Source organism: Aedes aegypti, chromosome 2 (genome assembly GCF_002204515.2).
Source record: "Aedes aegypti strain LVP_AGWG chromosome 2, AaegL5.0 Primary Assembly, whole genome shotgun sequence".
Lineage (NCBI taxonomy): Eukaryota > Metazoa > Arthropoda > Insecta > Diptera > Culicidae > Aedes > Aedes aegypti.
The window spans coordinates 354,802,696-354,826,100 of record NC_035108.1 but is presented as its reverse complement, the minus strand read 5'-3'; the positions used below and the strand labels follow the sequence as shown (position 1 = coordinate 354,826,100).

The 23,405-nt window shown below is 37.9% G+C and overlaps 1 protein-coding gene and 1 long non-coding RNA gene across 2 annotated transcripts; one reads left to right on the top strand and one right to left on the bottom strand.

Annotated features, from left to right (window-relative positions):
* Positions 1-13,147: 13,147 nt before the first annotated feature.
* Positions 13,148-22,177, bottom strand: LOC5563773. Its single transcript, XM_001648003.2, has 4 exons — positions 21,850-22,177; positions 14,215-14,517; positions 14,039-14,149; positions 13,148-13,356 (listed from the first exon to the last, which is right to left on the bottom strand). Exons 1-4 carry the CDS (start codon positions 21,943-21,945, stop codon positions 13,315-13,317), a joined length of 552 nt encoding a protein of 183 aa, XP_001648053.1. The 5' UTR covers positions 21,946-22,177; the 3' UTR covers positions 13,148-13,314.
* LOC110676869 lies at positions 16,353-16,857 on the top strand. The gene is made up of 2 exons (XR_002500786.1): positions 16,353-16,584; positions 16,644-16,857. It is a non-coding gene; the product is annotated as an uncharacterized LOC110676869 (long non-coding RNA).
* Positions 22,178-23,405: the final 1,228 nt, after the last annotated feature.

The window sequence follows — 23,405 nt, the reverse complement described above, 5'->3', positions numbered from 1 at the left end:
TTATACCCAAATTGATGTGCGTCCGGCCAAGTTTTGAATTGGACGCATACCCCAGGGCACCTGGAACCTACTATAGAGTGGTCATGGCAGCCGATGGTGCTGAAAAAGCTTCCAGAAGCATCATATTTGTATAAAGTGAAGTTTGATGCCCATATTGATATGGTTCCAGATATGTTCCTGATTGGCCACTTCCCATAGGGTATCTGGAACCTACTATAGAGTGATTAGTTCATCTAATGGTTCTGAATATGCTGCTGGAATCATCATTTTTAAGATTGATGCCACTTGGATATACTTAGCTACGAATAATATTGGCATGATTGGTAATACTAACAAGACTGACCATATTTTCCGGAACCAGTTTCACGGAAATGGTCATATTTCTGAAGATTTTCAACGAAACTCAATGCGTCCACCGGCATTTAACTTCCTATTAGTTCTAGTTTCTAGGAAAATTGTAAACATCTATACAACTTCACACCGCACAAGAATACAAGCGACAAAAAAAAATACCGGAAAACCCGGTGCTTCCTGATGCATCCAATTTCATCAATTTTTCATAAAGTTATAAGCATTTGAATTTAGGCAAAATTTTTCTTATCTCCATCATTTTACCTACCCCCTGTATCTTAATCATTGCCATTATAAGTGTAATGGATCTTGATATTATCGTTTTAAGCTCACTTTAAATCATCTAATGTTTTCGCTTTTCTTTAAGATATGGAGTTCAAATCGATCCTGAGGTATCTTGTAAATGCTGTAGGGTTTATTCGATAACAAGATTTTTTATAATTGTCAAGATGACAATACTAAGAATGTTTCTATCAGACATCATGTATACGCGCTTCATATCAAGAGCTTGAGATCAGCTTGCCATGAGCGCACAAAAATAATCGCGCGCTTGAGCACGTGCTATGGTGAGACACATTTTTTTAGATCTCATGTAGCAATGTACCGTTTTGATTCATATTACGGACACTTAAGGCCTCAGTGAAGTATAACCCAGCTTGGACCATACAAAATAAATCATTCTGTATGATTTTTTAGCGTTATCGAGCGTCGGAAGCCCTTGACTTTCGGATGGTGGGTAAAGAATACGCGTCCGCAACTTGAATAATTTTAAATAAATCAAAACGTGTGGCCTTTTCATGATTCTTATTCCGGACGCTCCCTCACTTTTGCCTCATATTCCGGACGCTTTGATTCGAATTACGGACAGCTCATGATAATCATTAATGGAACAGTTAAATCATCAATTGAAATCATTCAACCACTTAAGAGACGTCTAAGGTAGTTGGGCATTATAAATTTGCAATGATATTTATGGAAAAAACCTAATAAAACGAACCTCGAAAATGAGAACTTTTGGACGGCGAAAATTGAAACATTTCGTGTGAAATGTTTCCCATACAAACGAGAGTGTCCGGAATTTGAAGCTGTCCGTAATATGAATCAAAACGGTACTAGCTCAAACGATCACATATGCACTGGCTCATGCGCCGTCTCATGAGAAAATCTCAATGTGACAGTACATTTGAGCCTCGCAGGCGAAGGTTTCAGAAGCAAGGAAAAGGGATTAAACTATGGATTAAACTGCCCGTAGGCAGTTTCAAAGGACTGATGTGGTTCAACGCGGTTGAGATTCTAGAATTTGAATCGAAAAACTTGGGCTGGCCAACGAAGAAGCATAGGTATAGACCGAAGTCGTATGCTTCCGTGGAGTTATTGTACTTGGCAAACATAACTGCATAAAAGTACTCCTAGTAAGCGCATGTGACGAGCCTCACGAGATGTCTCATGAGACTCGCTCACTAAGATATATTTTGTACGTATCCGCATCTCGTGTCTCACATAATCTGTGAGCTGCGATATGAAATATCGCATGGCACACTAGCTCATTTAGGTATACATGAGAAACACGACACTCTGGTTTCTATCAGAGATGTGAGTTCATTACGAAGTAATAAATTGGTCTGTTTTTTTTTTAAACTCATGTATTTCGGAAACAAGATTGTCTACGTTAAAATTAAACAAAACGAATCGCAAAATATCTGTCTTTTAACCAACTGTCTTGAAATTTTTGAAGCATAGCATTTTTGCTAAGATTGCCATGCCACTTTATTCAACTAGAGATCCAAATTCAAACGCCATTACCTATCTCTTAAGACACCCCCATGATATTTTGTACAACATTTGAACCGACCACGCTTTCTTAAGTTCTTGGTTTGCTTCGACTATCTAGGGACGTTTGCGTAATTCCTTCTTCATAATAGCCCATTATTTTTCGATTGACATCAACTCTGGAGTGTTTGGAGATTTAAGGTATGGAGCAACACCATTCCTGCACTTATTTTAAGTAATAGCAGGACGTTAAGTTTGGCCAAAAAAAAATATTGGACTTTTATGCGACCGCAGCAACGGAAGGAGATATTGTTTGTAAACACTATTTTTTGCAATTTCTCATTGTAATAGGCTGATTTTCATCACGCCAATCTGTCATGAAACGGCATACATTTCTGCACTGAAGTATGCAGTGCAGGAATAGTCATTACCTGGGAGGGAGGCACCGATACTACACACGAAATATAGAACAAAGTTTGTTTGAACTGCAAGATAACTCCAGCTTGCCAACAACAATCAAGGCAGGCTTGGGGAAAACCGCTAGTTTTCTTTTGTTGTGTAATTTCGATCTTTCCTGACAAACATGGAAAATGGGCCACAGTTTTCTATGCACTAAATATTAATTTTCATTGGAAAAAGTAAAATGATGCGTTTTTCAATGCTTCATATTCAATCAGTTGAAAGGTGCTCACGTGACATTACTTGCATTAAATGCTTGAAATGATTTTCATTCATTTTTTGTCACTTTTGATGAAATGCGAAAATGTGTTTTAATCAGTTACGCGCTTTTTCCATGTTAGTCCAATGTTTGAGATCTGGGCTCACAGTGACAGTTCGTGACAGCGGAATCCCGGCTCACTATGACGTACATAAATTTTATATTGGTTTCTCCCTCCCAGGTCATTATCTGAGACGAGACTCGCAAAGACGGTCTTCTTCTTCTGTGATTGCTGAGTTTTTTCTTATTCCACTCTGTGTTTTCATAAATCATGCGCAAGCCGTTCAAACCCTCACATGAACATCGCAGCAAAAAATCATTGAAAAGCATTTATTCGAGATTCTTTGCTCCTGTTGATGCTCTAAGACACAGAACTTATCTCTTGCAGTGTATATCTGATGATCTGCAATCTGCTGAAAGCCTTTATGCATTACACAACAGAAGTTTTTCATCATCTTTTGCGTATAAAACTTGCGTGCCCGCGATTTTGCTGTCACATTCTGCTGGCCGTTGTGATTTGGTGCATTCTGGACTATGAACGTGCGTAGTCCAGTCTAATTTTTGAACTTTTGGTCAAGCTAAGCTTTTTTTTAAATATCCCGGACAGAAGCGTGTGGTTGGCGCCTGAAAGCTTCAACAACTCTTCTGTCATCTTTAGCACACCTACTGGGAGGATTTTGTCCACTTCGATGTTTCCGATTGGTACACTGATAAAAATAATACATAGTACAGTCAACCTCCAAGGCATATTTGACAAAAAATTTAACTGATGATCCCTATTTTGACAAAATTGTATTTGAACTCAAACTGAACACGGCATCGTAATTACAACAGAATCAGAACGAGGTAGGTACTTTCACGATACGTTAAATTTTGAATAGAAAATAATGATTTTATTTTAGTTAGAACGGAGGACGAAAACTGCAGTAGAATCTATAATCTGAGTAGAGCTCCTGTACATGAAATTCCAAAATGCCATGCGCATTGAAGGCACAACGATTACAACGCATCAACAGTTCAACGGCCAACATCGCGAAATATTCTGACCATGGCATGAACTATAACAGAGCTAGAGCCCCATCAGCAGGAATACTTTTGCTTCAGAGTAGCGCCCTATCAGCAGTTGGAGAAGCGGATCCAGAGTGAAGACATAACTTGATGGTAGCTAAGCTCAATTGTACAGAAGGTCAGCATGTTCTTGTGTGACTTCCCGGAAGCTGGTTTTGTGTGGAGACCTTGGTTATCAGCTCACCGCGCAAATGTTAAAACTGATACAGTCACGAAAAATTGACCACGAATGGATTTGTTCCGGTAGACATTTCCAGCAAATGTAGCATGATATGCTCATATTTTTGATGAGGCATAATGCAAAAAAATTGATTTTCAAAATGTACGTACACAATTTCATGTCAAACCTTTCAACCAACCATTTCAGAAAGTTTTCAACGAAGCTTGCAGGATTTAAACAATACATACAAAGCTTGAATTTCTTAAAATTTCAAACAGTTTACTATAAAGGAGAAAACCACAATAGATCAACTTAATGGTCGCAGTGGTTTAAAAAAAAAATAAAGGAGAAAGAAGTTACAGATATAAAGGAGTATTTCAATTTTAACGTGAACAACTTTTATAGGGGATAATAGAAAAAAGCAATCACAGACAAGATAGTACTTAATCTGGTCGGCAGTCAACAACAATTAATGATCCTTTCAACGAAACGCATATAGTGGTTTTTGTAATATGTTGCAGAATGATGATTTTTAAAGCATTAAGTACATTTATTCAACGAAGCTTGCCGAGTGCTGTAAAAATGGGATTCTGTTACGAGTCGCGTTCAACATTTTTTTGCAATTTCGTAGACGACCACTTGAGGTTATCAGATATCATATCGGGATACATTCACCATAATTGTAGCAATTTTTGAAAGTTGTTGTGTAATCAATCGTTGTGTAATATATATTACGCAACTGATACAGTGAGAAATTGTAAAATAGTTATTTTTGCAACAAATGTTTTCAATTAGCATATTTTCTGACAAATGGAAAATGCCAAGGTTGTTCCATTTTTTTTTTCGGATTCTGCCATGGACATTCGTCCACTCATCAACTTTTAAGTGTAACAAATTTGATCCTTTCCAACAAATCTGAAGGCTATTCTACTGGTCTCTCTTCTAGACATTGAAGAAGCATTCGACAGTGTTTGGCATGGAGGTTTGATCGTAAAATTAAAAAACTTTAATTTTCCAACATACATTGTTAGAATAATTCAAAGTTATCTGTCAAATCGTACACTTCAGGTTAATTATCAGAACTCCAGATCTGAAAGACTTCCTGTAAAAGCTGGTGTTCCTCAAGGCAGCATTTTGGGATCAATATTAGACAATATTTTCACATCTGACTTACCTGAGTTACCTCAGGGATGTCAAAAATCCTTGTTTGCGGATGACACAGGCCACTCCACCAAGTCTGCGTGTCATCTGTAGTTGATTGCAAAATAGTTTGGATATTTTTCTTCATACTTGCAAAAATGGAAGATTTCTCCTAATGCTTCCAAAACTCAACTAATATTATTCCTACATAAACCAAAAGCTCTTTATTTGAAATCTTCAAGTAGACATGTTGTCACGATGAAAGGGATTCCAATAAATTGGTCAGATGAAATTAAGTATCTAAGGCTCATGTTAGTTAAGAATTTAACTTTTGAAAATCATTGAGGGAATTCAAGCCAAATGTAATAAATATGTCTCTATCCTCTTATTAATAGAAAATCAAAACTTTGTCTTAAGAGCAAGCTTTTGATATTCAAGCAAATTTTCAGGCCAGCCATGTTGTATGCTGTACCAATATGGACTAGCTGTTGTAATACCACACACTCAAACAGAGTATGCGAGTTCGGTAATTAAAATTACCGAAACACATCGGTAATTCACACAAATACCGATGATTCGGTAATTTAACAGTTTTTGACAGCGCATCATGTTCAAAATTACAAACCTACGGTGAATTCGGGATGACCTGTCAAAAACATTACCGAATAATCGGTGAATCGTTTGTATTACCGATGATGGTAAAATATTTAACTGAAGTTTTGGTAAACGGGCTGGTAGATTACCGAATTCAGTAATTTGGACGAATGACAACGTCAATTCATTGTCAATGTTTATCTTTCGGGCGTTGTAGTGAAGCTGTTCGGGGAATTTCTCCAATTGCAAATGTAATGTACAGTAACCCTACATTTTTTCTTTAAACAGGTGAGTTTACGGTAGTACACGTACGTTTCATCCATAAGCCAACGTATTATTGATCTTTGCAGCCCGGCCGATTCGCTGATTTTACTCATTTTCCTGTGCGCAACTGCTCTATACTTCACACTACAAATAAGGCATCGATCCCAACCTCATTTTCAACATCGGTGATGTCCCACACCATATATTGTTGATTCCTGACCTTCCAACTGCGATACATTTGTGATTATATCATTATGTGTAAATGTACGATTTACTTATAAAATAAAAAAAGTATGATTTGAGAAAATGTTCACGTTTTTGTATTAAAGAAAATAGTACTCCAAGGAAAGCATTCTTTACGCCGAATTTACAGTTCTTCGGTAAACGATTACCGACTGCTCGGTTGTTTTGACAGCTGAGCTCGAAAATGCGAATCACCGAACAATCTGTAATTTATTCGTTTACCGAACTGATTACCGATCAATCAGCTGTTGAGATTTCGGTGAATGGATTACCGAACTCGGTGATTTGATCTAAGTGTGCAGGAAGAAAGCTCTGCAGAGAATTCAAAATCAAATTTTGAAAATGATTCTGAAGCTTCCTCCCTGGTATAGTACCAATGAGTTACATAGAATATCCAATGTTGAAACATTGGGACAAATGTCAAATAAAATCATTACAGTCGACTCTCCATAACTCGATATTCAAGGGACCATGGACTTATAGAATTATCGAGTTATAGGATATACCGACGCAAAAATCCAAAAATCTAAGGAACAATTTGTTGTATTTCCAATACATATATGATCACTTCTGTAAGAAAGCAATATTATTATGTCAATAGTTTCTTACCAACTATTTTTTGGTAACTTTTTTCGAAATGCTCCCCCCATAGTAAGATTTTTTGTATGAAAATTATAAATTATTTATATGGCGCGTAAGAAATCTCAACCCTTGGTCAACACACGGTGGCTCGGAAGCCAAGATGCCTAAGGACTGTTCATTTTATAAAGTGGACACTTTGTTTTTGCTATATCTTTTTTATTTATTGATAAAATCACAATCGGTTTTTTGTGTATCGTTCAACTATTATTCCACAATGTTATGAAAAAATAAAAACTTTCAAAATGCTTTTGGTTGAAGAACTAAAAAGTTTTTCCAAAAACTCCTAAGAAAAACTGTTCGTCAAAGTTAAGCATTATTTTTCGCATAATAAGGGGCCTATTTTGTAAATCGAGCAGATTCATGTGACTCGTCTGTATTCATTGTCGATCAAAGCAAGCATGCATATTTCAGATGTCACCCGTCGACTCTCATAGTAATCCAGTCACATAGAGTGACAACTGTCGAAAAACTCGAGTGACAGAGCCAAGACGAGCGAATTTTTCGGTCGACAGTGACTCCAGTCGAGTCATTTTGATCGACTCGACTTATAAAATAGACCCCTAAAAATCCTAATTTTTATGAACAAATTATATGCTGGTATCCTTTATCACTCTTCTAAATATAGCGCTTTAAAACATATGAATAATATTCCATCGTTCCCTGACACTAGGTCATACTAGTGATTGATCTTTTATGGTCAAATTTGCTTAAACACCATCCTTTTATTCCCAGCAACAAAGTAAAGTAAAAATCGTGTTAAAAATTGGTTTATGTTACTAAAGAAACTTTGTTTGTATAGAGCAATATCGCGAGTCTTAACCGCATTCTTCGGTATAAATTTATCGCCTTATGATCGTTTTATTAAAAAATCTCATACTTTTAAAATCTTGTACGCCTATTTATCGATCTACTGCATATTGTAATCGTTTTTCTCCAAATATTTTGATAAGTAATCTCAGAATAACACATTATGAAAACAGTACATGAAAAATAAATTCGATTTCATTATAGCAGTGTTCCCAACTTTGATGATTGACATTGTGCTTTGGAGGATCTTCAGGAAATAAAGCATTTGTTTTTCTGTTGTGCTTTTAATGTGACGTGGGGACCAGAGTAGCAACTCTATGAAAGCATAGATTATTTTCCGTAGTAATACTATATTAGTACTTCCATCAGGATGTTCTTTAAACCTAAAAAATTACCCATATCAGTTTCATTGACATCTAAAATATAATGAATAAATATTTTATAATATTTGAAAAATTGTTGCTACATAAATAACCAAATATTTTTCTGCAGGTTTCTTATTGATGGTGCTTTCGAAGTACAAGCCTTTCTTGAAAATAGAAAATATAGATTGTTGAATTTTCCCTGTCAATTTCTAATAATAATTGTTTTTGGTAAACTCCAAAAATCGACTGTTCTAAACGTTTTGGCTTATTAGTTGGAAATTTAATCATTTTCGTGGCTTTTTTATTATCACAATATTGTACAATATTAGTCGATCGATGTGCAGAAATTTGATTCCGATTTCATTGATAAATTAAAAAGAGGTTGCATGTACAAGGTGTCCACTTTATAAAATGACCAGTCCTTAAAAGCAAAGGACTTGCCCTCGTCCGCCATCCGACGAATCCCTCAGGCCTTCGGCCTTAACCGCAAAGGAGGTTCCCTTCTCGGCACGGTCATTCCGGTCTCGCTCTGCGCCGTGCCGATCTCGTCCATGAAGGAAGACGCCTGTCCGCCGAAAGATCCCATCTCACCAACCCCGTGCAGCCTCGTTGCGAGTTTTTGGCCGTGTGGGCCAACACGAAGAAGGAATTAATATTCGGTAGCTGCAACAGTGAGTACAGCAATTCCCCAACAAGTCTCGCTTATGCGCCACACAAAATGTACAACCACACAAGGGCCAATAAAATGTTTAGAAATGTGAATATTCTGGTTTTCATACTTCGTTCGCAAAGCTCCTCCGATTACCCAGTAACATGCCGACCCTGAGACACAGTACAGGAGTCTCATGTTACTGAGCTAGTTACCCGGGAGTGGTTGGAAGCCACTGTAGCTTTCCAGGGGTTCTCAAGGGAACTTCTGGGAGTTATAAGATTTTGCTAATGACCCTTCCAACAATCCATCAAAATACTTGTTCCTGTGTGGATTAGCAAGCTCTCGAACATAAGCTTCCAAAAATTCTTAGCCTAACTTATTTTTTGTTTATCTTCTTGTGAGATCAATAACCTATTTGATTCAGTTATACCTAGTGTCCCATGAAGTTTCATTTTCTTCTTCTTTTTGGTGTTTCGTCCAGGGCTGCCATATAGACAGATTTATCTGTATTACATAGATTTTTTTTATTCTGACACAGATTCAATTTGTATGAAACATAGATTTTCTTTCATCAGTTTTGATATGGAAACAGATTTTTTTGTATGGGACACATATTTTTAACCTGGTGGATACAGATCATTTTTCAAAACATCTGGCAGCTCTGGTTATGTCCCAACTTGGACAGAACCTAGTTCTAAGCTTTGTATTTTTATCGGAACTTTCAAAGTTATTAACAGAGAGCTTTCCATGCAAATCAATTATTTTTTTAATTCGAATACCATGTGGCAAGTACGGATATAATCTTTGTCATGGGTAGGCAAGGTCTTTTACGAAAAGATCCTCAACTGACGGGATTCAAACCTGCAACCTACAATGTAGCTCAATAGCTGCGCGTTCACCAACACGACTAACTGGGCCCCATGCAGTTTCATTCTCATTTCGATTAGACAACTTTGTAATGAAACACGTCATCGAACAACTGATAATAGTAAAATAGACATTACACCCCTTCTATCTATAGCCATACCTTAGCGTAATTCTATGTTTATTTCGGATAAAGTCTACCACAACGTCACAAACAACAGGTCATCGTAATGTTATTTTTCCCAAACAACTAAGATTTGAACGGGCCGACTTATGGTTCCCACCATTGTTCCGCTATATCAAACTGACCCCTCGTGCCACCGTTAAATCGACTATTGGCGCACCCCGCTTGTCTAGTGATTCACCTATTGATACATTGAAGCATGTCGATTCCAGAATACATAGATTTTGATCGTAATCTTCAACATGAATGGTAGAAATTACGCGATTCGTCACCTGACATGTTTAAGGTATTCCCCTATGAAACGGATTCATTGCGTGTTCGAACACGGTGTCTCTGGTAGAACAACATTAATATAAAAAAATCAGTATCGCTAAAACATCCACCAAATGAAAGCTTAGGCTTTCCCCTTTCATTTGAAACCTGTTTGGAAATGTTCTATCGGGGGGTCCAGAACATTTTTTTTCAAAACAGTACAATGCCGGTTTTTCAGTACTGATTTCTTAATTATGGTTTACACAGTCATTTTCTTTCATGCTTATCTAGGTAGCCATGAGAAACTGTACTACGAATAGTTAACCAATTAATAAAAAGGATTTAGATTTAGCATTATACCATTCTATTTAAACCAAATATACACACGACATATCGATAAAGTAAATACGGATAATACGGCTTACAAATGCTCACTATTGTACATTACTACAGCTCAAAGAAGCTGTCGATCATATACTTCGGAGTTCTCCGAAACCTTAACATGATTGCAAGCAACTTGAAAATCGAAATGCACGGTTTCACTGGCTTGTTTCCCGTATTTGCTCAAAAGACTTCCTGTGATTTCACAAAACTCCGGGGTATGATAGCGGAAATATGGAACTTCGAGCTATTGGGTAAGCAATCCACGTTTTTGAAAAGTTCTTAACTTTTCTGCAAAATCATCATCCAGACTCGTTTGAAAACAACTTTTATGTACCTGATCAGAATGATCAAGCGCCTGAAACACATTTTTTTCATTTAAAAGAGATAATTTACAGAACAGTACGATAAACTACAATTGCTAGCAAACTTAGATCCCATTACACTTCCAAAACATGCCGATTTTTCAAAAGCTTCTGACAGTTTCATCTAGTGAATCCACTTTTGTTGTGGCGTTGGCAACTGATGATCCTCACCTGTGATAAAAGAATTATTTTAAAGTCATCTTTATGAATCACACAATCAAACTGCTGATGCTTACCCATTCCTCGACAGTATTTGGATCAATTTGGAGCAGTGGATAGTAAATACAATTGAAGATCTGCTTCGCCAGTTTATGGTCCGAGCCGAGACTTTTTCATTTCGCGGACGCGTATGTGACAAAGTATTCGTGGATGACCAGCTAAATTGGATAAATCTTTTTTGTGTGGTACAGTATGGGCAAGGAAATGTTGAACTACCTCCCATTATTACGAAAAAGAGATTGACGATTTTCAAATCTCCAGCAATGGAGCACCTAAAATTATTCAAAAGCAACAGTGTCTTCCACATTTTCTCAATATTGCCATATTTTTCTGGAACGCCAGAAGCAACAGCAAACAGAAACAGTATTTTTACGCCAGTATCCTTATATCGGCCTTGAGTCCCGATGACGTCAGAATTATGCTCGATAATCGACAGGGTAAATGATTAAAGGACCCTTCTCCATCGCTTGCAGATCGAACTACCCAGGCCAACTCCCCTTTTTGGACGTCACATAATCAACTAACCCCTGAACGTTCTTCTTCTTGGCATTAACGTCCTTACTGGGACAGAGCCTGTTTCTCAGCTTAGTGTTCTTAAGAGCACTTCCACAGTTATTAACTGAGAGCTTTTTTTGTCAATGTTGCCATTTTCGCATTCGTATCTCGTGTGGCAGGTACGATGATACTCAATGCCTAGGGAAGTCAAGGAACTTTCCTTTACGAAAAGATCCTGGACCGACCGGGAATCGAACCCAGACACCTTCAGCATGGCTTTGCTTTGTAGCCACGGACTCCAACCACTAAGGCTAAGGAAGGCCCCTGTGCTGTTCAATAATATCAACCACTATTGCTGATAACGGTTGCAGACACAAATTCTTTAAACACAATACGCAAAACTTCGAACGATTGTCTTCATGGCTTTTCGGTTTCATGTTTCAGGTCTCCTGACAGAGTGTAGTGTAAATATATATATTTATTATTAGGTGTGAAATTGGGATATATTTATTGTAATTATTAACAGGCATACCTCTAATCAGCAAACCAAAATGTTGACCCAAAATAATGAATTTATAAACTTATTACGCGACACAAGCACCAATTTTTCGCTATACCACCTTAGAACGTGACAACTTAAGCAATGAAGCGTTATAACGCAGCGCCGATTTCCCTACCATTGATGCCAATTTAGTTGTTTTTTGCAATCTGTGAAACCATTGGTAATGTAATGATCCATGAGGAAATGTTTTCAAATGCTATGGTTATTACTAATCGTAAAAAGCAATATCTTATGAAAATATATTTGAATTTTAAGACGGTAGCATACGACTGAATCTAAATAATGGTTATTTATTGGAATTCTTTCAAATCTCTAAACATTTTTTTATTCAAATGAATGAATTTTGATTAAAGATGTACAATTTTACTATTTATTGAATTTAAAATCAACTGAACAGCAACATTGGCAAAACAAAAACAAGCTTGTTTTATGGAAATCTGAACAAACATTTAAAAAGGGCACATCGACATAGGTAAACAATGTTTTTGTAAGACGCTGTTGAGCCCAATTCAACTCGATCACGCTTACCAATACTACTATCAGAAGAGCTAACACTAATCTTTCTGATAGTGGTGTTAGTTTGCATGGGCGAGCTAAAAAGGGCTCAACAGCAACGTTTCTGAAAAAAGGCTCAAGACGTCTCCAGCCCTTTTCAAATGTTTGTCCAGAAATATTTGTCATGGCCTTCTGCGGTTCTATTGAGTTGTCATCATTTGGTTCAAGCGATTCATTATATCATTGGTGGAAGAAGATCACCTATGGTACGTATCTCTTACTAAAATAAAAAAAAATGTTCAGGACCCCCCGATAGAACATTTTCAAACCGGTCTCAAATGAAAGGGGAAAGCCTAAGCTTTCATTTGGTGGGTGTTTCAGCGATACTGATTTTTTTATATTAATGTTTCCTACCAGAGACACCGTGCGAAACATACGTTGAACACGTTTTCGCTAGGGAAATCGATGTATTTATCCTTAGAATATCGAATCAATGGAAGTTTTATCAATCAGCAAGGAGAAACTTTCCTCTGGAAATAAATTACAGTCAATTAAGTCGGTGAATTCCCCGCCAATCTATTCAAGACGGAGTTGCAATGAGGTAACAGTTTGTATTTATTGTATCTAATTAAACCTGTTTCACTGGAAGCGCAATCGAGATATACCTATTATAAAAATAAACGTCAATCCTATCGGAATCATCTCCGGTCACAACTCGTCCGATCACTTTGTGACATCAATCTGCAGTCGGAAGCAACTTTTGCCCTGTTTGGGGATGGGATCCAGGAGGAAGAAATCAAACGTGAGGTTAATTTACGTTAGATATTGCACGGTGCTCCTCAGGATGTTATTATCAGTAACATAGATCAAATCTGAACTTACTAGTCGTATTCTAGGATTTAACTGCATGTCTTGACAAAATTCATAGGGCTCATATTGAAGTAGCTCCCTCTAAATGGAATATTTCCACCAAATCAAACGAAATCAGCGATAATGGAACATATCTCAATTCGTTATTATTATCAGAGGAAATATACTTTCATAACTTGATTGAAAGTTGGTTTGTTTAGGTTTTTGTGATTTCTAAGCAGAGTTTTGAATAATATGATTGCAAAATTTTTAATTACTCCCTTTACCCAGTGTGCACAGTAAAAAGAGTGTAACTCAAAATTTGGTTGATCTTCTTTTACAAAACTCCACCCAGAAGTTGAAAATAGCTAAACAATATAACTTTGGTCCAAATTTTGATGGTATATTTCGAACAAACACGGTAAATGAAAACTCGGTTCAATATCCCTGTTCCCCTTCAATTTGCGTGCTTAAACCAATGATCACATATTTGATGGAGGTATTTTTTCTAATAACAATGGTCTGGGGAGCACCGTGTCCACATTATACGGCTTGGTGCTGAATTGATCAGGCACTACGAGAAATGAGCAATACCCACCGTGTCGTGTTGAATCTCCGATTCTATTTCGAGTGAGCCTCGTGCCAAAGGGAGGAACTGCTTGTACTGCTCAATGTTCACCACTTGCGTTGGATCAGTGCACAGAGTTCCCTGGAATAATACCATAATTTAGTTGCACTTCGTGTTGCATCAAAGCTTCGCAGCGCTATATTTACGGCCTCCACTGGACACTTGTTGGGAAGGTTGAGGGTGCGCATCATCGGTCCGATGGTAGGATCGCGATTTCCGCTCGCAATCTGATCGCACAGATCCATTCGACCCTGCACGAGCTGGACGCCGTTCTTCTTGACCTTGTAGTTGACGACACCGGACTTGAAGGCCTTGTACGTGACGCAACCCCGGGACTTGATTTCGCAGTTCTTGGTCAGCACTGCGGTGTAGTTTTCCTGCGCTACGATCACCGCATCCTGGCCGGCACAGTTGTGCACCCTTCGAACCTTGATCCGGTAGCCGCCGTTCTGGGGGAATGGTAGAAATGGAAGAAGTTGTTACATTCGAGCAGGAGAAACTTGTTCGAAGTTTATGTGGAGACGCATGGTTTGTCAGAACAACTTGAACACTGAAACATCCATTCACGTAAAGGACTCGACTGCCCAGGTCATAGTGCATCATCTTACCTGCTACACGTATTCATATGCAAAAATGATAAATCGGCAAAGAAAGCTCTCAGCTGTGGAAGTACTCATAAGAACACAAAGCTGAGAAGTAGGCTCTGTCCCAGTTGGGACGTAAGGCTAGAAAGAAGGTGGTTCAACTTCCACCCGTTTCGATGAGAGATTGTGTTTACTTGCTTCATTATTGCATAATATCAAATAATCTTCATCGTATATCTAAGAAGATACTCAACCGTCTCCAATTTCCCAAGCCAACAGGCTTCACTTCAAAACCGCTTCCCACAATTGCGTTGTATGTTGCTCGGAAAACCAGTGTTGACAGTTGTAGCACGTGGTTCGTCGAAAATAAGCTGTCAATCCACTACCGGAAGACGTGCAGTTCGTCTGACCTTAATCTGAAGAATCTATCAAATAGTGATTGTAAGCAGGAACGAATTAGTAGGAGTACAAACTAGAAAAAGATTGTACCGCAGTGCAGCGTCACAAGCATACTTAAATCAAGATTTTGCTGTTTAATTTTGTTTACATAGTGACGCTTTTCGAAAGCAAATCATTTTGGAGTTGAAATTGCGTAAGCAGCAGACTATCCAATTGATAGAGTGAAGATCGTCTTTAAAATTTGATGGTTTCCTGATTAATTGCACGCCTGGTACCTGAGGCATTACATTTCTCTGTAATAAGGAATCAATTACTGGCGTACATCCCCTGAAAAGTATGGTCCATGCGGAACCGGTCCCTGGAATCGTGGAAGGTGGCCAATCTGGACAGTTCGATGAAATTACTCGGATTTATGTCCCAAAACCAAATGAACTGTGTCCAATCCTATAAGATTTTTTATGTTTGGATGTATTTTGCCAAAAGGATGAATGGATGGTTGTTCTGGATCTTTTGGAGCACCGGCATGGCCACCGGGAAACCCATAATATGAGACCACTTAGGTGTAGCACCAAAACTAGGCATTCATTTTTCATTTATTTAGTTGACATCTAAGCAGAAAACACTGAATCAAAAATTTCACGCCACAATACTCAGTTCGTGGCCGCATCTCTCCATCTTCGGTTCTGCCCCAAGCTAGCCAAATTGATACGATCCAAGCCTTCTTGTACCAACCGGATCCGTAGCGAACACCATCTTTGCAGGGTTGCTGTCCGGTATTCTTGAAACATGCCCTGCCCATCGTATCCTTCCAGCTTTGGTCACCTTCAGAATACTGGATTCGCCGTAGAGTTGGGCGAGCTCGTGGTTTATCCTTCGCCGCCACACACCGTCTTCCTGCACACCGCCAAAGATCGTCGTTCGAAGACTCCAAGTGCTTGCAAGTCTTCCTCGAGCATCGTCCACGCTTCATGCCCGTAGAGGACTACCGGTCCTATGAGCGTTAAACACATGTTACATTTGATGCAGATGTGAATCTTTTTTAACCGCAGCTTCTTGTGGATGCCTTAGTAGGCCCGAATTCCACTGATGATGCGCCTCCGTATTTCACGGATAACGTTATTGTCAGCCGTCAACAAGGATACAAGGTAGACGAACTCGTCGACCACCTCGAGCGTATCCCCGTCTATCGTAACACTGGTACCGTAATCCGGGGTAACATTGATCAGCGGGGTAAAATTGATCGCACTGACCCTCTTTGTAAAAAGCTCGAATCAACATTTATTGATTAAATATTTTCAATGCATGAATGGTGATTCTCTTTCTTCTATTCATGAGCTAATAAATAATAGGGGTATTCACTTAAAGCTGCGTATAATGCGTATATGCGTAACATTTGTAAAGAAATATTTCAAATTGAAAAGTTTCTCTTCGGATTGTAATGTCATGTCATATGAGCAAATTATGATCTAGTTGTCCGCTGTAAACGTGAACTTCAAAATTTTGCTGTTCCAGCTAAATGGATTGTTTTATGGGGTATGTTCTATTTCGATTTTAAATTTACAATTCATATTAAGGCTAATCCGTATATTAAGTTTCAGGAGCAGCAATAAACGATGTAAAATAAGGCTTGGTTGATGTTCGATATGACTCCTTCCAACGGGATGTGCAAAGCTGGTTCCAGATCATATCTATCATTTTTAATCTGAGATGAAATGTAAAAATGTCTACCTCTCACTCCCAGTCGTCGCTCATAAGGTTTAAAATAAAAACAGGTTCATCTTGTTAACAAATCATATGTGATTTAAAGATGCATGGTTTTATTCTGTTTAATATTTAAGAAAATGTCCCATTTCGTAAAGATGCAATGAAGAAAATACTAGTTTATCCATAATCCTCATACAAGACGGAATGCACATTAGTTGCAACCAATAGCTTACGGTACCATGCTATTTTTTATGTTTGTGCTGTATAATGCACATCATTCCCTGAATATGTGGCTTTCATGTAGTTTCAAGAGCGTCATAAATGGAACCAGCGTCTATTGAGAGCTTTCAATTAGGTGTAGATTGATGGTATACCTTATCCGCAGCTCTTTTTTCGATGATTTTTCAATTGGATCCATTTGTTTATTTGTAATCTTGACGGTTGCCAAGATCACCAAAGGGTTCTTGGATGGATAATCGGCCAACTTTTGACAACCTGAAATGTTTCATTTGCAGTTTAAGCAATTGCTTGAAATATTTGAGATACTCAACATACGCACCAATTTACGCTATTAAGTGAATCCCCTTAATAATATTTTTGCGAAAATTAAGTTGTGTTCATGCGTAAATTTGTCAACTTTTGGAAACAATGATTTTCATGATTATGCATGACACCATCAAACAATCACGTCTCACATGAGTTCTGAAAACGATATGAGCAAGAGAAATGCGGTTGTTACTAATAATGTCATAGCCAAAAACGATTCCGTTGTCAAAACTTTCATAAATATGTTCAAAAAAGCATAATTCACAAATTACTATAAAGCGTACAAAATTTCCTTAGGAAATTGCCTACCTTTAGACGTATTCCACAATCCAAGGTGTTTTTAATTTTAAAATAACTCAAAAAGTAAATGACTTGTAAGAGTTTGGCCTTCATATTCGGCTTCAGGGACCATGATTTTAGTAAAAAATGACATTTTCAATAGTACCGAACGATGTTTTCATGGGTGATCAATGTTACCCCATATCAGCTAAATAAAAAAATCACTTGAAACATTTTTTTAAACATGCTTTAAACTTTCAGAAAACAAAATACAGTACATAGACACGAGCAATGGGTGCCAGTACTTGTTTTAAAAATATAAAATTACCAACACTTGCATTTTCAAATCAAATGTTTAAAAAACATTCAAAAAAAATGATCAATGTTACCCCGGATTACGGTACCTAGGCGAGCCCCACCAGCTAGCATGTAGGGTCAAATGGTCGAAAATGCCACTTCAAGGAGTTGTGTCGTTTTCTCCTAATGAGATCCTCTCCCTATTTACGCCAATGACCATATACCGTGTGGCACCGAAATCCGTACATCTAAGCACTAAGCCAAATAAAATCCTCTGTTTAAAATATTTGGATTTGTAAAAGGCAATTGATCACTCATTTTCTATGACTTTCACATCTTTTAAGACACAATTAATCCCAAAATAAGCCTGAAGATGAGTAAAAACCTTAGAAAAACAGGAATTAAAATCACTTGTATTGAATTGAAATCCGTACACTGTAATAAGGTTGAATAAAAATCCGTACATCTGTGATTCGAAATCCGTACAGCTGCCCAAAAATTAAAACTTAAATGCCAAAGACATTAATTTTATCCTTATCTTTTTATTCCAAATGAGCATCAATGATGCTTCCAGCAGTATATTCAGAACCATTAGTCGCAATGACCACTCTATAGTAGGTTTCAGGTGCCCTGGGGGAAGTGGCCAAATAGGAACATATTGGAAACCATATTAATATGGGCATCAAACTTCAAGATTTTAGAAAGTGATAATTCCGGAAGCATTTCCAGAACCACCGACTGCCATGACAACTGTATACCAGGTTCTTGGTGCATCCCCCGATGTGGCCAATTCAAAACATGTCCGGAGTTACTTCAATATGGGTATCAAATATTATGATTTCGAATGCGATGCTTCTGAAAACACTTCCAGAACCACCGGCTGCCATGACCACTGTATAGTAGGTTCGAGGTACTCCGATGGAAGTGGCCAATTTCACACATGTACGAAATCATATCAATTTGGGTAACAAAGTTCAATATTTATAAAATTCATGCTTCCGGAAGCAGTTTTAGCATCACTGTCTACCATGGACAGTAGGTTCCATGTGCCTTGGATGATGTTGAGCATTTTCAGAACCACAAGTTGGTTATTACACCATCCTATAGTAGATTCCAGGGCCCCCTAGAGAAGTGGCCAATTCGGAACATGATCACATCTCTCGGGGCAGTTGTAACCTGCTATACAGTGGTCTAGCAGCCGCTGGTCATGAAAATGCTCCCGGGAGCTTTACCTTCAAAAATCTTGAAGTTTGACACCCATAGTTCCAGACATGCTCGTAATGGGCCACTTGCCCCAGGGAATCTGGAACCTACTATACAGTGGTTCGTGCATCTAATGGTGCTGCCGAAAGCATAATTTTGATGCCCACTTGGATATAGCTCCGGATAATATTTACATGATTGGAAATACAAACCTAAGTGACCATATTTTCCGGAACCAGTTTTACAGAAATGATCAATGCATTCACTGGTATTCAACTTCCAATTAGTTAAAGTTTCAAGAAAAATTGTAAACATCTATACCACTTCACATTGCACAAAAATACAAGCGACGGAAAAAATGTCATGTGGACATGATCTCGGAACATTCGGAACATCTCCGGTGTCTGAAGACCAAATTTCATGGCAGAGTAAGTTCCTGAAACTAGACCAAATTTGCCATCGACTGCTTCTGGACGCATCCAATTTTATCCATGTTGCATAAAGTTATAAGCATTTGAGCTTAGGCAAAATTGTGCCTACCTCATTCATTTTGCCTATCCCCTGAATTAGCGCATCTCTGACGGCGATTTTCAAAATACCTAAGGCATTCGCAGCTTTCGGGAATTATTGGCCATTGAACACTGCTTCAACGCCTTTTCTTAAATCATGAGCGTTATGTTTCGGCTTCGTACTATCACATTTATTGACTAAAACTTGATGAAATATGTTAAAGTTTTGCACTGTACGGATTGAGATTCAATTTGGAATTATGAATCAAAATCCGTATACAACAAAAATCCTCCCAAACAGTTATTATGCTGTTCAGAAATAATCTTTACTCCTGCGGAATTACAAATGCTCACTATAAGAAGTCATCATGATCAACAGTTGGTTCAGAAAATGTGAGAATTTTACTAATAAAACGTTGGAAGCTATTCGCATCATTCTTAGCAAATCACTAAAAAGGCACACAAACCAATCATCGTTATGATGAGCGGTCAAATTTTGTTTTTAACAATTTCAAAATCATGGCCTACTTGTATCAAATTAGCATGAGCAACCACTTATAACTTATTGTAAATAAATGTGTAATTTTAAAACTGCATATTTATTCATTTTATTAATAAAATAATTAAAATTCAATCAAGTGTGCGGATTTCGGTGCTGTACGGATTTCGGTCCCACACGGTAATCTTGATAGGAAACAGATGTTTTGAACAAAGATTCATGATGGAGAAATTAAAAAAAAGTTTTTCTTAGAACAAATTACGGTCGATTTGCAAAATTTTGTTTGTTTTTTTTTTTGTTTATCAAACCACATACGTTTTGATAATACAATAAGCATATTGCAATTTTTCTTAAACATAATGATTCTCACGCCATTTTAAAGTGAAGATGAATCGAAGCCAAACTTCAAATTTTCAAGAGCACAAATCTGGAGTACCGAACACCCGTTTGAGCTGAAATTTGTATCGATTAGTCACCACTAGTGATCCTTTATAAGAGTGATTCGTGGAAGCTGACATTTCTGTCAAAGTGTGAGCCAATCGAACAGCAAGAGCTGTCAAAGCGTGAGCCAAACGAACATGCGTTATGTTTGTTTTGAACTTTTCTTGAGAAGTAATGTAATCCGCTTGAAATTATTTCGGTAAAAGTTGTTTTGCAAAAATATGAAATATTTTCCTTTTTTAAATTTTTGTCAATGCGATTTTTGGTTGTTGATTTTTTTCTGTCGCTTATTAGTTTGAAAATGTAGCTCAGAGATCTATAACAAAGCAAAAAAACACTTTTTATCAATGAGGAAGTCATGTCCGTGTTACAATATTATTGCCGAGCGAAATCAGCACTGCTGGTATGTTGCCAAATCATTCCATTTTGCTTCCGCTTATCTCTCTATAAAGGATCACTAGTCACCACCAGCTAGTGACCAATCGATTTAGTTCTCGGCTCAAACTGATGCTTTGTTCCCCAGATTTGTGCTTTTGAAAATTTGAGGTTTGGCTTTGATTCATCTTCAACTTAATGCAAGAATGTATTACTTGAATACTAAAGTAGGCCATTTTCGTTAGTTATTCACGGTTCTTTATCAATAAAATTAAGTCAGTACTGAGAGATATGGTCTATGCTCTCAAAACCTATTGCTCTTGATGGAGAATCGCGAATAACCAATGAAAATGGTCCATTTTACTGTTTAATTGATACATTTTAGCATTTAACTTGAAAAAATCTATTAGAAAGATAGATAAAGCAGTTCCGATTTAGTACCAAAGGAATGGAGAAGACAAGGGCATAGCTAGGGGACAGAGGGGTCGATTTTCCTCTCTGGCCAAACATCAAAATAAGGTGGCTACTGTACAAAGATTAATATTTTATTAGTAGTTATCAAAATTGTCAAAATTTTTAAGAAATTGGTCCTTATAAGTCCCTCGGGATTATGCCATGCATTACTCCATAAGCTCCTTTAAATATAGCTGCAAATATCTCTTTTCGTAAAGTTTTCTCTATTATTCTCGATAAAATGCAGGACAAACAAAAAAACGTTCAGGAAAACTTCTACGAACTCCTTCAAAAACTTTTTTCAGAAACTACACTTATTTTCATGTATATTTTTTGCAGAATTTACACCTAACACTGTTTATATTATGTACGTTTTAACACGAGTAAAAAACCGTTAAAAGCACCATGCGTTCATATTATCCACTCATATAGCTTGTTTTCCTTGGTTTTAACGAACGTGTCTCTCCAATAGTCAAATTGTTGCATACTCACACAAGCCATTGCCACACCGATGATAGCCATTAGCAGGACAATCGTCACCTTCCGCCCGAATCCATTTTGCAGAAAACCTCTTTGCATTCGAACCATTTTCCCACAATATAACGTGCCGATATATTCACCAACGATCAATCACACCGGGCGTTCAATTTCCGGAAAATGACCACACTTCTTATCAATGATGAACTTGGGTAGAACACAAAAAAACGCTCCAATCGCGACTTCACGGGCGGCCGACCAACGTAACAGCGAAGGGCACAGAATCCGTACCGTACCGAACAGTTGCGATGCGCGCGAAAGATTCCCATTCACCTCTAAACGGCCACCGCTTTTAAAAACCACCTGGAAAGCGTCCCCCCATTAGTGATTAGTTCTATATACATGTGTACAACCCTAGTGTTCTGTATTCTGTGTGCAACTACACATATATGAAGTACAAGTACGCACGGTGTGTCTGGAGCCGTTAGTACCAAAAAAATGATCATTTTGCACTCACTATACGAAGGATATGGTGTTCAAGAAATCTATAACAAAAAGCCGAAAGACGAAAGATCGAAAGGAAAGAAGCTCGAAAGACAAAAAGTCGAAAGAACGAAAGGTCGAAGCATAAAAGGAGAAAAGACGAAAGGTCCAAAGGACAAAAGATCGAAGAACAAATAAGAAGGCATTTGAAAGTTTTTTTAAAGAAGGAAAAACTTCCCAAAATCATTGCACAGTGATCCAGAAAGCAGTTGTACGTGGAAAGGTGCGTTTTGAGCTTGAGAATGAAACATTAGACGAAAACTAAGTAAACCATCCTAATTTTCAATAACACTAAACATAGGGCCTGACTAATACAAACAACATTTTGGAAGGCCGTTTTCGTACAATGTATCATTCTCAAGCTTAAAATGCATCTTTCCGCGTAAAAATGCTTCTTAGACCATAGTGCATTGGCGTAGGAAGAGGGAGGGGGGGGGGTTCATATATAAAAAATAGGGCGTATCATATCGAATTACGCTAATCTTTTTCCTTAAATGGTACATTTTAAAATTTAAAGAGAGCATGCTAGGATAGCATATCTTTCGAATGGTGAATGCAAATTTTATAGTATTTTTTTCGTTTATGACGATTTCTGATACACCGTGGCACAAATAGTAATGCCGGAGCAGGTATTTTTCACCCCGCGCCTGTTTTCACGCTATGACGCGACTACTAATTGAGGAATCGCTCCCGCTTGCCGCTGTCTAGTAGACTACTAGTAGTAGTACCTAATCAATCCCGTCGCACTCATCACCCGGACTAAGTAGCTGGATAATGGCGACCACTCAGTGAACTGGTGTGGCTTTTCAGAACCGGGACCGCTTATCCGCATACGCGATCATATCCGAATGGCATTCGTCAGATCAATTTGACCGGGCTACATTTGGATTTTCTCTCTCTCACACACACGATGACTGAGGCCAAGTGCCATTGTTTGAGCAAATGAGTAATAAAATAATTACACCGACGGCGGAGTCTCCAGCAGTAATGGGTGACGAACGGAGTCAGCTGAGATTAGCATGTACCAA